Genomic DNA, 15,107 nt, shown 5'->3' on the forward strand with positions numbered 1-15,107 from the left:
GATAGCGCCAAACACTTATTGAATCCATCCTGTAGGAACTTCAAAACTTCCAAAACAGTCACTCTTATTGGGATTTACCTGAAAATCCATACATCAACTCTCGAAAATCCTTCAGACCCTCATGTATGCCAAAGTTGTAGAGAGGATATCCTAGAACACAAAAGGTCACTATCCCTCTAGAGAAAAATCTTGCTTGAGGAACCTAGGCCTCTCAATAGCTAAGCCATAAGACAAAATGGAGATGCTTCCTGAATTGGAATTGCATCCATAGCAGCCTCATTATCTCCTCGGCCAACCAGAAGCTACAAGCATTACTAGACCCTGATGACTCGTGCCCAACCAAGGCCATGAAGAAAACACGTACTAGAGACCGTAAACAGGCCATGGTTGCAACAGAGCTTATATGCCCTCAGAATGCCACTCTCTCCTGTGACTGAAAAACCTAAGAGCTTTTTTGTTCTATAAAGTGGCCATAAGATCCATAATTGGATGCGTCCACTTAGTACTATGCTACTGAACGACTGCTCAGTCAGATTCTATTCATCTGGATCCACAGCATTTCTGCTGAGAAAGTCCACTTGAACATTTTCTATCTCCACTATGTGCAATGCTGACAAGGCTAGGTGGTGACGTTCTTTACCAAATGCATTATCAGATCAACCTCCCATGCTGCTGACTCTTTCTTCCTTCTTGGTGACCGACATATGTTGTTGCATTATCTGATGACACTTACACCACTTTGCACAAAAGCAGAGAGTAAAACTACAGTGATGCGAACCAGATGGCTCTCGCTTCAAGATGAATGATCGACCACTGCCTCTCCCAGGCAATGTGCCCCCCCCCCCCAACTGCCAAGGCTAGCATTCATTGTGATCACCAGCCATTGTGAAAACTCCAGAGTCAGTTCCTGCTTCAAACTGAGGGTGCACAGCCACCAAAGCAAGACTGAATTTAGCTGTCAATGGGAGAAGCAAAATCTGTATGACTGAGGTGTCCAGCAGGAAAGCATCGTTCTTTGGAGGGGCCTCATATGCACCCAAGCCCACAGAACTAAATCCAAGGTTGCTGCCATGTTGTCCTGTACCTGTAGGTAATTCCATACCAGACTGACCTGAACCTGTTGCAAAAAGCTTACACCTGATTTTGAAACTTTTGGATCTGTTCTTCCAGCAGGAAAACCTTCCCCTGTCCTGTCAAATTGTGCCTCCAGATATTCTAGCAACTGTGAAGGAACCAACTTGTTCTTGGCTGAGTTGACTAACCAAAACAAGCTCTTGGAGCAGGGGCGTAGCCAGACTTCGGCGGGAAAGGGATCCAAAGCTGGAGGTGAGGGGGCACATTTTACCCCCCCCCCCCCACCAACTTTGACCCAACCCCCCCCCCCGACAACCTTCTTGACCCCCCTCCCACCGCCAACCCTCCCCCTCCGTCCCAATCGGCTACCTTTGCTGGCGAGGGACCCCAACCCCCGCCAGCTGAGGTCCTCGTCTTCCGGCACAAGGCGTTGTTCTGTTCCTGTGAGTCTGACGTCCTGCATGTACATGCAGGATGTCAGACTCACAGAAACAGAACGAAGCCTTGCGCCGGAACAGAAGGACCTCGGCTGGTGGGGGCTGGGGTCCCCCGCTAGGAAAGGTAGCCGACGGGGAAGGCGGGGGAGGGTTGGCGGCGGGAGGGGGTTGAGAGGGTCATCGGCAGGGGGGTCCAGGGCCAAATGTATGGGGGCCCAGGCCCCTGTGGCCCCACATAGCTACGCCACTGTCTTGGAGAACCTGAACCACTGAATTTGAAGCCTTCTCACTCTCTGTGAATGCCTTGTGAATGCCTTTATGCAAATAATCCAATCATCCAAGTAGGGCTGCATCAATGCTCCTTCTTTGTGCAAGTATGCAGCAACTACCATTATTTTGGAAGATGTCCCTTGTGCCCTGGCTAAACCAAACGGTAGGGCCTGAAATTGAAAATGCTGCCCCAGAACTGAAAATCTGTTACAAAGCTAATGTTCCTCTTCTGACAGGCATTTTTAAAATAGGCTCCATGAGATCTAGGAATTTCAACAACTCCTCCTGCCGAACCTCTACTATTACTGTCTGCAATGTTTCCATGTGTAACTGTGGAACTCATAAGGCTCAATTTACTCTGAAGTAGATGGAATACCTTTCCTATTCCTCTCTGCTCCAAAGGAAAAGACATTACTGCCTGCAGAGTTATCAGTCTTTCCAAGGTGTTCCTCACCACTGACACTTGATTTGAGAATGACAACTCACAATGTCCTCTCCTCAGATGCCCCTACCTACCTCTCAACTTTAATAATCCCTTATAGGCCTATCTGTACCCTTCGGTCTTCTACAGCTAACCAGCTTTCCATTTCTGGTCTGTCATATAGTCAGACTACATTTTTTATTGCATTTAATTGACATTTATACCCCACATTATACAAAAGTAAATTGTTTCAATGTGGCTTACAATAAAATTGGGAGGAAACAACAAAAGACAACTTGAGAAATAAGGTGAGAGGGAATGAGCAGAAGACAGTTGATAATTGTGTCTACTAATGTATACGTCTTAGTTACAAATTGATTTCTTCACAAAGTTGGTACATGTTTATACATCATGGTAACATTAGTTACACGTTAGTTGCATAGTGATTTCTTCACAAAGTTGATATACATTTATACAACATGATAAACATCATGTGGGTATGGTATTATGGTTATTTAGTTTAGGAGCTGTTCGGTTTGTTAGTATATTTATGTGGTCTCATCATAGAAGTGTTCTTTGAAGAGGAAGGCTTTTAGATGTTTCCGGAACTTTAAATAATCGGTCAGGCATTTTATAAATTTTGGTAGTGTGTTCCAGCTTTGTACCCCTAAGTAAGAGAAGCTTGCTGCATGCGAGTTTTTGTATTTGATGCCCTGGCACTGTGGTAAGTGAAGAGTCAGATAGTTACAGCCTTTTTGTATTGCGTTTTGTCAAATTTTCAATTTTGTCCACTAGTCGGAGTAGTATCGAGTGATCGACCATATTGAAGGCGCTTGACAGGTGAAATTGAAATAGAATTAATTTTCCCTTTAATGATTTCTAACCTAAATTTTGCAAGTAGTGTTATAAGTACTGTTTCTGTATTGTGATTTGATCTGAATCCTGATTGGGATTTGTGAAGGACTGAGAAGTTGAATAGGTAGTCCATTAGTTGTTTGGCAACTATGCTCTCCATGATTTTGGTCATAAGGGGTACAGAGACAATGGGCCTGTAGTTTGAAATTATGCTTGTGTTTAGATTCTCGTTTTTGGGTATGGGGCTCAGTATTATGCTTCATTTTTCGGGGTGGGGTGGGGGTCAGGTGGAGTGTGGTTTGTTCAATGAAGATCACTGGTGTGCTTTCCAGTAAATAGTTTGGACAGGTGTCTAGCATGCAGTGTGTGGAGGAGCACTTTTGTTTTGTTTTTGCTTGGTGTACTGTTTCAAATGTTGGTGGAGTGAATGTTGTGCATAATCTGTCTGCTGTGACGTGTTCTTGAATTTTGTCAAAATCATCAATGAAATCCTCAAGTGTGTCGTCTGTGCACATGAGACCCTTTCTTAGCTCGCTAGTTTTGGTTTCTAAGTATTTGGCTAGTGCTGTTGCAGTCGGTGGAGGGCCATTCATTGTTATGACTGAACATGCATTTAACATGTTGACCAGCCCGTTCAATTTTTATTTTTGGGTGTTCTGGGCATAGCTGATCTTTGTAGAATTTCCAGTTCACTTGCCTTATTTTTTGTTTATATTGTTTTATTTCTATTTTTCATTCTTCTCTGTTGCTGTCTGATTTGTTTTTGTTCCACTATCTTTCTTTGCTTTTGCTTTTCAAGTTGCACAACTCTTGATTGAGCCAAGGAGCTGATTTTTGGCTGATAGCTGATTCCGGGCTACATCGGGTCACCGCTCGCACATCGCGCTTCCCTTCGCTTGTGCGTTGCGCTTCCTTTCTGGGGCCGCTGGTCTTCTTCCTGGTGTCTTTCCCTACATGCCTCCCTGAGAGTGTTTCCGGCGCTGCACCTTTCAGTTTCCATTTCTGCGTTGCGGAGGAGGAGCCCTTCTCGACGCTAATCAGCTGTTCCTCGAAGTTGTAGTGATGGAGGTCCCTGGCTGGAGTGCCTCGGCGGTTGAGACCGCGGAGGACGACCGTTGGTCTGCCATCTTGTTCCCTGCTCTAATGGCTGCGTCACTGTGGAAGTTTGTCTCCAGCTTCATTTGTTCCATCTGGGCCCTGCTGCTGTCCCGAACTGGGGATCATCTTGCTGGTCTTCTCTGTGTCAGCCTGGTTTTTCATCTCTCTCCTTGGCCCGCCAGGACTTTCGCTGGTCATCTCTGTCTTTTTTTTCCTCCCTTTCCTGTTCTCCCACTCTAATTACTAAATTGTAACTGTAATGTATTTATTTTGATTTATAATTAGTTCATTGTAAGCCGCTTTGGGGCTGTAACGCTATGGCAAAAGGCGGGGTATAAATGTACTGAAATAAATAAATAAACTCTTCCTCATTTTCACTGAGGCTAGCTCATCTAATGTAATTCCTTCCCACCTTGATCCGGCCTCGTCCCGGGACCAGGTCGTATGGGTATGTAGTGCCATGTACGCTTCGTGCATTGGCCCTTTTAGAGCGATAAATTCCGGTGGATCACAGTCTGGGATAACACCCTTCGCAGGACTAATAGCTGCGAATGAGCTTCTGAGATCATTTTCCCGCCTTGAGGCTAGGGACAGAGGAGATGGCATTTCTTATCCCAAACAGAGATCTGAAAGGAGGTCAGTGGCAGAGAACAGGATGCTGGATAGCTCGGTTCCTGCCTCCATTGTCAAACTCCCTGTGATAAAAAAAGATTGCCCCTTGGAAGACGCAGCCTGCCAGCGTATCCACACAATCCCAGTTGAGTCTCAATGGACTCCTGAAGCAGGCCTCTGTGGCCGAAACACGATTCTTGTCAAGAACACCAGACCCCAAAGTCTTATCACGCATCCAGTCATCAGAACACAGTCCCATTAGTAACCCACACTGAATAGAAACCACAATGAACACCTTCAAACTACTCCTAATAATCTACTCCTTAACACTGATCCACTTAACATTAACCACCCCTCTCGCAGAAAGTAACATTATACCCATACTATACAACCATCAAAGAATGATCAGATACACCACACCGCATCACACTGACAATGTAAACAAAGGAAGACCACCAACATGTGGACAACTACCACAGAATGCAAAGAAGAGTCCAAACAAACTCATCTCAACAAAGAAACAGCAACTGATAAACGTCCACACAACACCAAATGCAGAAGACCCATCCCAAATAATCCAGGTGGGCTACATCAATGCCAGATCCGCAGTAAACAAAACAGCAATACTAACAGACTGGACCCTGGCAGAAGACCTTGACCTACTCGTCATCAATGAAACCTGGATCCATGACCAAAAGGACCCCATAATCCTAGACCTGTGCTCTCCAGGATACAAAATCACACACTGGACCAAAAAGGAAAAGAGAGGCGGAGGAATAGCACTAATCTAGTGATCCCACTTTACCACCGCCGAGTCCATGACACCTCAACTTGAAATTGCCTCAATCAGAATCCACAACAAGACCCTTCGTGATCATTTGAACTGCGTCCTGTTTTACAGACCTCCAGGTAATTGGAACGAAGGCCAGACCAACTTCATGAACTTCATTTTAAACACATGTGTGATCAACTCCAATGTACTAGTAATAGGAAACATCAACTTTCACTTAGAAGACCCAAACTCAATAAACGCATGCGAATGCAAGGAATTCCTCCACGTATGCGATCTCAAATGGCCACAAATGCAACCAACTCACGTCAAAGGGCACACACTTGATCTCATCTCACACAAACTCTCAACAGACCAGAACTTAATAATAACAGATATTAAATGGACAAAAGCACCCTGGACTGATCACTACAAAACTAAACTTACCCCTACACTGGCGGAAGAAGGGATCACACCAAGTACAAGAACACACATCCTACAGTACTAGAGGTCAAATAGACTCGAAAACATTCTGGCAACAGATATACAACAATGAATGGACAGCACAGACTCCATATACTACCTCATGGAATGGGATAAAAGATGCAAATGCATACTAGATGAAATTGCACCCTTAAGAACAAGAACCTCACATAAGCATAACTCGATACCATGGTTCAACAATGAACTGAAAAAGCTAAAAACATAATGCAGAAACCTTGAACGAGCATGGAAAAAAACAAAAGATGGAAACAATCACAAAGAAAGTACAAATATGCTATAAGAAAGTCCAAACGATCTGACTATAAAACAAAAATAGGAACAGATTACAAAGACACGAAGAAATTATACCAACTCGTGAACAAACTCCTAGATACCAACCTGATCACCACATTGAATACAGACATCCCATCTGCAGATAAACTTGCTAAGTATTTCAATGAAAAAATTGTAAACCTACGTAACACACTACCTCAGATCAACAGTGACATCGAAAACTTCCTTAATGAATTGGACCCAACCACTGGAGAATACCCGGATGACCGAACCTGATTAAACTTTGCCCCCTTCACCATCGATACAGTTGCACAGGCAATCAGTAGGTTCTCAAACACCCACTATAAACTAGATACCTGCCCCAACTACCTAATGAAATCCGCCCAAGACCGCATCATAGCAGACCTTACATCCCACCTAAATTACATGCTACAGCAAGGTCTCTTCCCTAAGTAAAATGGCAATATCCTACTCACCCCCATACCAAAAGACATCAATGAAATCACTAACTACCGTCAAGCAGCATCCATCCCATTGTCAGTCAAACTGATGGAAAGCATGGTAACCAAACAACTCACAGATTGCATAAACAATTTCTCAATACTACACGAATCACAGTCAGGTTTTCGCCCCCTCCACAGCACAGAAACAGTACTACTCACTCTTCTAACCAAATTCAAGTAGGAAATAGCAATAGGTAAAAACATCCTCCTCCTCCAATTCGACATGTCTAGTGCATTCAACATGGTAAACCATAACATATTAATAAGATTACTAGATAAGTTCAGAATTGGTGGAAACATACTTAGCTGGATCAAGGGTTTCCTAACCACAAGAACATATCAAGTAAAATCAAACTCAATCATATCATCACCGTAGAAAGCAGACTGCAGAGTACCACAAGGATCACCACTATCACCGATCCTCTTCAATCTAATGATGACCCCACTAGCCAGTCCTTATCCAACCAAGGCCTCAATCCCTTCATCTATGAAGACAATGTCACAATATACATTCCTTACAAATCTGAACTGACAGAAATCACCAATGAAATCAACAGCTTGTACACCACGGACTCTTGGGCAAATGCATTTCAACTAAAACTCAATAAAGAAAAAACACACTGTCTCATCCTTTCATCCCAACACAGCACGGACAACCCCACAACTATCAACACCCCAGATTACACCCTACCTATCTCAGACAGCCTAAAAATCCTTGGCGTTACAATAGACCGCAACTTAACACTGGAGAGCCAAGTGATATCCACAACAAAGAAAATGTTCCACGCAATGTGGAAACTCAAACGCGTAAAACAATTCTTCCCGAGGGAAACATTTCGCAACCTGATACAATCAATAGTACTAAGCCAGGTGGACTACTGCAATGGAATCTACGCGGGATGCAAAGAACAAACACTAAAGAAACTTCAGACCGCTCAAAACAAGGTAGCTAGGCTTATCTTCGGAAAAATGCGATTTGAAAGCGCAAAACCCCTCCGCGAAAAACTACACTGGCTCCCAATCAAAGAACGCATTTTGCCTTCAACATCTGCACTTTGGTTCACAAAATTATCTACGGCAAAGCCCCGGGATACATGACAGACCTGATCGACCTACCAACTAGAAACACATCCGGATCAACACGAATGTTAAGCCTTACCTAGCACATCCCAGGATGCACCATGCAGGGTGCCGCCATTTAGAGGTGGCACCCAGATAGGAGGGAGGAAGTACTAGACCCTCTTCCTCCTACTACCTTAAGGTAGGAGGGGAGGGGGGCATGTCAAGAGTCCCATTGGACCACCATAGTATTTTTGGTGAGTGGGAAGGGCACATTCAGAGACCCACTGGACCACCAGGGATTTTCGGTGGATTGAGGGTGGGGGAGGAGTTATGTGCTTGGGGGAGAGTGAGGGTTCTGGGGGTCCACTGGACCTCCAGGGTCCTTACATGTATGGGGGTCTGGGGGACCTGGAGTCCATTGGACCATCAGGGCTGTGTCGGCTAGTCTCCCCCATTCCTCCCCTGCTCGTCAAACTACCACGGAAGTGTGATCCCACTGAACATTAGGAAAGAATGCAGGAGACCCTTTTTTGAATGCATTAGTATGCAATTAGTGGTCAAAGCCAGACATCTCATTGTTTTATGTGTTCACCAGCTCTGATCATCCCGCGAAAGCAAATGCACTAGTGCAGCACTAATGCCCGCCATTGACTCTGAACATCTGCCTGTCAGAATTCACATTTGATAAATATAAACCAGGGTCAGCTGGCTGCACAGTAACTCCTCTTTAAACAAAAAGTGTGGTGTAACAGAATAAAAAACTGAGGAGAAAATTGAACTGCTCCATCCTCTAAACATCAAGAACATGCTTCAGAATTCAGCAGCAGGCAAACTGGCTGACCCTCTGTTGACACTGACTACTGGGCTGCTGCAAGCAAAATGGCAGTTTCCATGAATACTGAATTTCCTCCACTTGGCGTGGACAGCACCTCAGAGTCAAGACAAAGGGAAACCAGTTTTTTGACCTGTAGAAATGTCCACCATTGAGGCCAAAATGGCCACAGAACTCCCTAGATGCCTGGGACAGAAACTATTTGGTGATTCAGTAGTATGGCAAGAGCCACAGTTTAAGCAATGCTGCCTGCACTCTGTCAACATAGGCCCTGACATGCAGCTCAATTTATAACTGTTCAATGAAGCTCACACATGCCTAGGCCAGGTACATGTGGCTCAGACCCAAGTGAAATACTACTCCTCTTCCTGCTCTACTCTCTTGCCTTCTTAGTCCCAGGTGTCCTTACAGAAATAAAACAGCCTGACTAGACAGCAGGCACACTGGGGCTCATTTTCAAAGCACTTAGCCTTCCAAAGTTCCATAGAAACCTATGGAACTTTGGAAGACTAAGTGCTTTGAAAACATGCCTCACTGTGTTCTGTCTCCACTCAATATCTGTTTTTCTAATGTTTGTAAGTGAGACTCTTATCAAAAAGGTACTCTAGGGCCCATTCCCAGAGAACAGGGGAGAGGAACTGAGGCACAAAGACAGAGTGAGGAACCAAGGAACTCCCAGCCCAAGACACAGTTAAGTCATCAATAACCTCAAAGCAACATGTCTTATTCAGTTCCCAAACTTATCACAAACAAAAGAAGTTACCTCTACCTGATTGACCAGATAGCACAGAATATCTTATCTACCACCTGCTAGAGAACATACTGGCTGTTGCTAGGCTGCACGGAATACAATATAGACCAAAGTTATAATTCAGTAGTTCTCACTCTCTACCTGCTAGCAGGAGAGCATATACTCATGTCTGGACTGGTCAGGGGGAGGAAATAAGAAACATACACAGACAAGCGCCAATGTTTTCATTTTCTTTGGACATGCACACATTGAAAGCCATCCTTACTGCAGAACCTGTGTGTGTATGTAACTGGCAGGATTTCCCTCATTAGCATGCAAGTTCTGCATGCTTTGATTTTGCAACTCAGTTTATTGCATTACTGCAGAATATTTTCTTGCTAATCTCTCAGTAAAAACTGCTCACTCAGCCATCAGAACACGGCTCTATTGTGTGGCTTTCTACATCAATCTGAGGGTGAGACTGAAAGCCAGCATGCAATACTTTTTAGGTGGTGTATACAGGGTAAAAATCTAGAAAGATTTAAAGTATCACATTGCTTTGCAAATGACAAAAATAAATAAATAAATAAATTTTTTAAAGCAGCACAAAATGATGTTTGCTTTTATTAGGAGCCTCTGAAAGGATATAGATCAGGAGTTTGTGCGGAGTCATGATTTGGTCATGATTTCTGTCAGATCTGTGAAAGTATTTCACAAACACAATTGGGGCCTGATAATCAAAATGATTTAAACGGCCAGGAGAAGCTCCTGGCCATTTAAATCACCTGTCCGGGGCTAAACCGGCATTTTCAGTAACACTTAACCAGAGTGTGCGCTGAAAATGTCTGGTTAGTACCCATGCTGAAACTGGCTATTTTGGCGGCATTCCAGGGGCGGGGTCAGCATTTAGCCAATTAAGTGCCAATTTTCAGCACCTGACTGTATAAAACACAGTCCTATATGCAGTTTTTAATAACCTGCTAAATGTCGAATATTGTACTTAACCAGCTATGTTTTCCAAGCTCCATATAGCCAGAAATTCAATGGAGGCGGGACACGGCATGGCACTGAATTTGCAGGTATAACGTCGGCAGCAGTCAGCAAAATGCTGATCATCACTGGCTAAATATCAGGACCTTAATGTCACTTAGGCCAAAAACAGACACCTTCCTATCCTATGAATCTAGACTTTTATTCTGTTTGCTAATTACTACATATCCAAGCTATTTCCCTCAAAAAGATGCCAGTTTTACACACTAGGAACCCAAATTTCTGTAGTTACCTCGGATGACATAATTGTCCAAAGCCTCTTCCATTCTTTGCAATGCTTCAACTCGATTAGAGCCATATGTGACCAACTACAAAGAAAAGGACTTAGCTTAGGTATGATCAGGACAATATTACAGTTTACTTAATTAATGCACATTATTTACCAGATTCCATTTTATACAACAGGATCTATTTACTAATAATATTAATATTTATGACATTTATACCCCTCATTATCCCAAAAACAAGCTCGAGTTCAATATGGCTTACAGTTTAAATTAAAAATACAGAATTTGAATATGCATTAACTCGTTCTAACATGGTACCGTACTTTAGTAGATCTAGTTCATAATTTGGTTTTTGCCCCTAAAGTAGGAAGAGAAATAGAGGAAGATTAAGAATACAAACAGCTCCCTCGATCAGACTGATCAGATTTTAACCTCTTGTGGTCACAAATCTGGTAAAATTTGAAAGGCCTTTGCTCAAATTTAGCTTAAAAAACAAACAAAAAAAAAGATTATAACCTTTTATTTCTACTAGGAGATCTTAACACAAAGATAAAGAAGGGAGATGTAGAATTGTCAGTGAGGAACTGGGACACAGAAATGAGTATAGCCATAAATACCATACTGCCAATACATAAACGAAATGGAAGTACCTGGAATGACACTGCCCCTGCCATTAGGAAAAAGGTAAACAGGAAGAAGATATGCAATCATGTCTTCAGGATGTGAAAGTTAGAAAAGTTGCTATCAAGGGGATGCTAAAAAATTTGGTCAAAGGAAAAAGTAAAATGTTTAACTAATCTCTCTCAGAAGCAGATAGAAGAGTGACTCTTGTCAACTCTGAAAAACTAGTAATTTTTCACATACCAAAAATCTTTTATCCTTTATTTCAGTTTTGCTAGACCACTTTACTTGTAATACAAATCAAAGTGGTTAACAAAAATAGGAAAAGACAAAAGAACTCCAAAAATAATAAAGGAAAGTAATCAAACAGAGCAGTTTTCTGGCAAAAGCAAATCCTCTGATGGCAGTGGGTTGGGTTATGGACTTAACCATGCATCTAGGCCTCCCATAATCCTCCAAAAGCTATGCTAAAAAGACAGGTTTTCAGGAATACCCTGAATTTCTATTAAAAAGGGGATTGGGGATTGCATTGCTATATGTCTTTTTTTTTTTTAGTACATGTTCATTCTCATTTTAATTATCAATCTTTACTGATACTGGCATGTAGAGTTCAGGATGAGTCAATGCAAGACAAAATAGGAGTTGTCTTATTTTATTACATAAGTACATAAGGTTTGCCATACCGGGACAGATCGAAGGTCCATCAAGCCCAGTATCCTATTTCCAACAGTGGCCAATCCAGGTCACAACTACCTGGCAAGATCCCAAAATAGTACAATGCATTTTATGTGGCTTATCCCAGAAATAAGCAGTGGATTTTCTCAAGTCCATTTTAATAATGGCTTATGGACTTTTCTTTTAGGAAGCTCTCCAAACCTTTTTTTGAACCCCGCTAACTGCTTTTACAACATTCTCTGGCAACAAATTCCAGAGTTTAATCACATGCTGAGAGAAGAAATATTTTCTCCGATTCATTTTAAATATACTATTTTGTAGCTTCATGGCTACTAATTGGGTTCCTACCAGGTACTTGTGGCCTGGATTGTCCACTTTGGAAGCAGGATACTGGGCTAGATGGTCCATTGTTCTGACCCAGTATGGCTATTCTTATGTAAAATTCATAGTTTTGGGAAACTCTTTTAAACCTTTTAAGAAGCAGTTTTGGTAGCTAATGGTATGACTTTCCCATTAGAAAAACAACTGAAGATATTAGGAGTTATCTTTGATGAAAACTTGAGATTTGAGTCACATATAAAATCAAATAATTAAAAAAGGTTGCCATTCAATTAGGAAATTAAGAAGAATAAAATTTAGTTTGAATTTTAATGCTTTTCAATCTGTATTTCAAATTCTGCTTTGTTTCAGATAGACTACTGTAATTCTGTATTCATGGGTTTATCTGAAGGCTTGTTGAAAAGGCTTCAGATGTTTCAGAACACTGCAGCCAGGCTTGTCTGGGTCTTTGAAGTTTGAATCAGCTTCTCCTCTCTTGGTACGTCTTCACTGGCTTCCAATCAGGGCCACATTTATTTTTTGTTGTGCATTATGATGTATATACTATACTATTTGACAGATTTTCTAAGTCTAACTTGAAGAAATTGAGCTTTATCTAATAGACTTCATTTATTATTACAACATCCTAAATGTTATGTTATGCAATCTGAGTCCTATAACTCACTAAATCTTCCAAAATGAATTCAAGGAGAGGTAACAAAAGAAATAAAAAACAGAGACATAAAATCAGGATGTTACATACTAAATAAAATCAGAACAAAAATATTACAATTATCTATGATGGAGGAAAAGATCAAATTTTAAAAGCTTTTTGAAAGATGAAAAGATCCATTATTGATCAAAACTGAACTGGTAAGCTGTTCCATAAATGAATAGCAGTAAATAAAAAAGATCTAGAAAATAATGCTTTAATACCTTTAGTTAAAGGAAATACCAATAACCAAAATTACATATCCTTGATGTAATAAAATTCTTTAGAAGCTTAAACTCATCTACAACCATACAAAAATGTAAAGACTAAACATAACACTTTGAAAAGAATTCTCGCTCGAACTGGCAGCTAGTGCAGATCAACCAGCAAAAGGGGAAACACTCTCAAAGCGTGAGCAACAGAATATCATCCTAATTGCTGAATTCTGAATTATCTGTTTAGACAGCTGTTTAATCGTTTTAATCCAGTGTACAAGGAATTACCATAATCAAATAATGAAAGAATAGACAAACAATAATTTTAAAATGCTCAAATGAAAAGTATGAACAAATTAAACAATTGTTTCAATTTGAAATAAGCTTTACAAACAACACTTTTTTAATTTGAGATTCCATTGAAATGAGATATCAAAGCTAACACCCAGTACTCTAGATTTCAGTTCAACTTTAATAATAGGACTATTTTGCAATATAATAGTTTGTGGAATAATTGATTGATCAAGACCAAACCAAAGGATTTTTGTTTTATCTTCATTCAATTTTAAAGCTTTAGACCAATCAGTTACTTTCCCAACATACTCATTAAGTTTAGAATAGAAAATTTCCAAAACACTATCCACAGAGACCAACAGCAAAATATCATCTGCGTAAGACCAAAGTTTAGCATCAGCTCCAAAAGAAAGTCGACCTAATGTGCTCATATATAGATTTTATAGCACAGAAGAACTCTGCACGGTGAACGCCAAGGATTTGAAAAAAAAATCATCTTTAAATATAGAGTAATGTTTATTTGTAAGAAAAGATTCAAACCATAAGTAAACAGAATCTGTCAGACCAAATGTTGAAAGTAAATTTAGTAATAAAGCATGATTGACAGTATCAAACACTGCTGATATGTCAAACTGCAGCAAAACTATATGGCCTCCACCCAACAGGACTCAACTTCCAAAGTCAAATATATAAGCAGTGTCTCAGTGCTGTGAAAAACTCTAAATCCATGTTGAGAATTATGAAATAAATTGAATTGCTCTATGTAGTTTACTAACTAAAAATAACTACAAATTCAATTAACTTAGAAACAGAATATTAGCAATTGGTCAGTAATTAGAAGTGAAATACATATCACCATTTACTTGTTTTGGGATTGGAGTTAATACAATGTTACCCATATTGGAAGAAAACCAAAGATTTGCCAAGGATGTATTAACAAATGAGACAATCCAATTTATTATTTCATTCGTAGGATCTTTCAATAAATATGAAGGAAATTATCTAATGGACAACTAGAAAAAGCTATTTTGTTATTTAAAGGGTAAAGCTTAGAAGTGGAAATTGGTTCAAAGGAAGACCAACATCGATCTATTGGGATCTCATCTATTACATAAGTACATAAGTAATGCCACACTGGAAAAAGTCCAAAGGTCCATCGAGCCCAGCATCCTGTCCACGACAGCCAATCCAGGCCAAGGGCACCTGGTAAGCTTCCCAACGTACAAACATTCTATACATGTTATTCCTGGAATTGTGGATTTTTCCCCAAGTCCATTTAGTAGTGGTTTATGGACTTGTCCCTTAGGAAACCGTCCAACCCCTTTTTAAACTCTGCTAAGCTAACCGCCTTCACCATGTTCTCCGGCAACGAATTCCAGAGTTTAATTATGCGTTGCGTGAAGAAAACTTTTTCTCCTATTTGTTTTAAATTTACTACACTGTAGTTTCATCGCCCCCTAGTCCTAGTATTTTTGGAAAGCGTGAACAGACGCTTCACATCCACCTGTTCCAATCCACTCAATATTTTATATACCTCTATCATGTCTCCCCTCAG

At 41.0% G+C, this 15,107-nt stretch overlaps 1 protein-coding gene across 1 annotated transcript in view; it reads right to left on the bottom strand.

The window, feature by feature from the left end:
- Positions 1 to 15,107, bottom strand: part of PCCA (propionyl-CoA carboxylase subunit alpha) — a 1,085,625-nt gene that overhangs the window by 466,956 nt on the left and 603,562 nt on the right. The window contains 1 exon segment of the mRNA XM_030201346.1: positions 10,723 to 10,798. Coding sequence (XP_030057206.1) covers positions 10,723 to 10,798 — 76 coding nt within the window.

The sequence above is a fragment of the Microcaecilia unicolor genome, chromosome 4 (genome assembly GCF_901765095.1).
Source record: "Microcaecilia unicolor chromosome 4, aMicUni1.1, whole genome shotgun sequence".
Classification (NCBI taxonomy): Eukaryota; Metazoa; Chordata; class Amphibia; order Gymnophiona; family Siphonopidae; genus Microcaecilia; species Microcaecilia unicolor.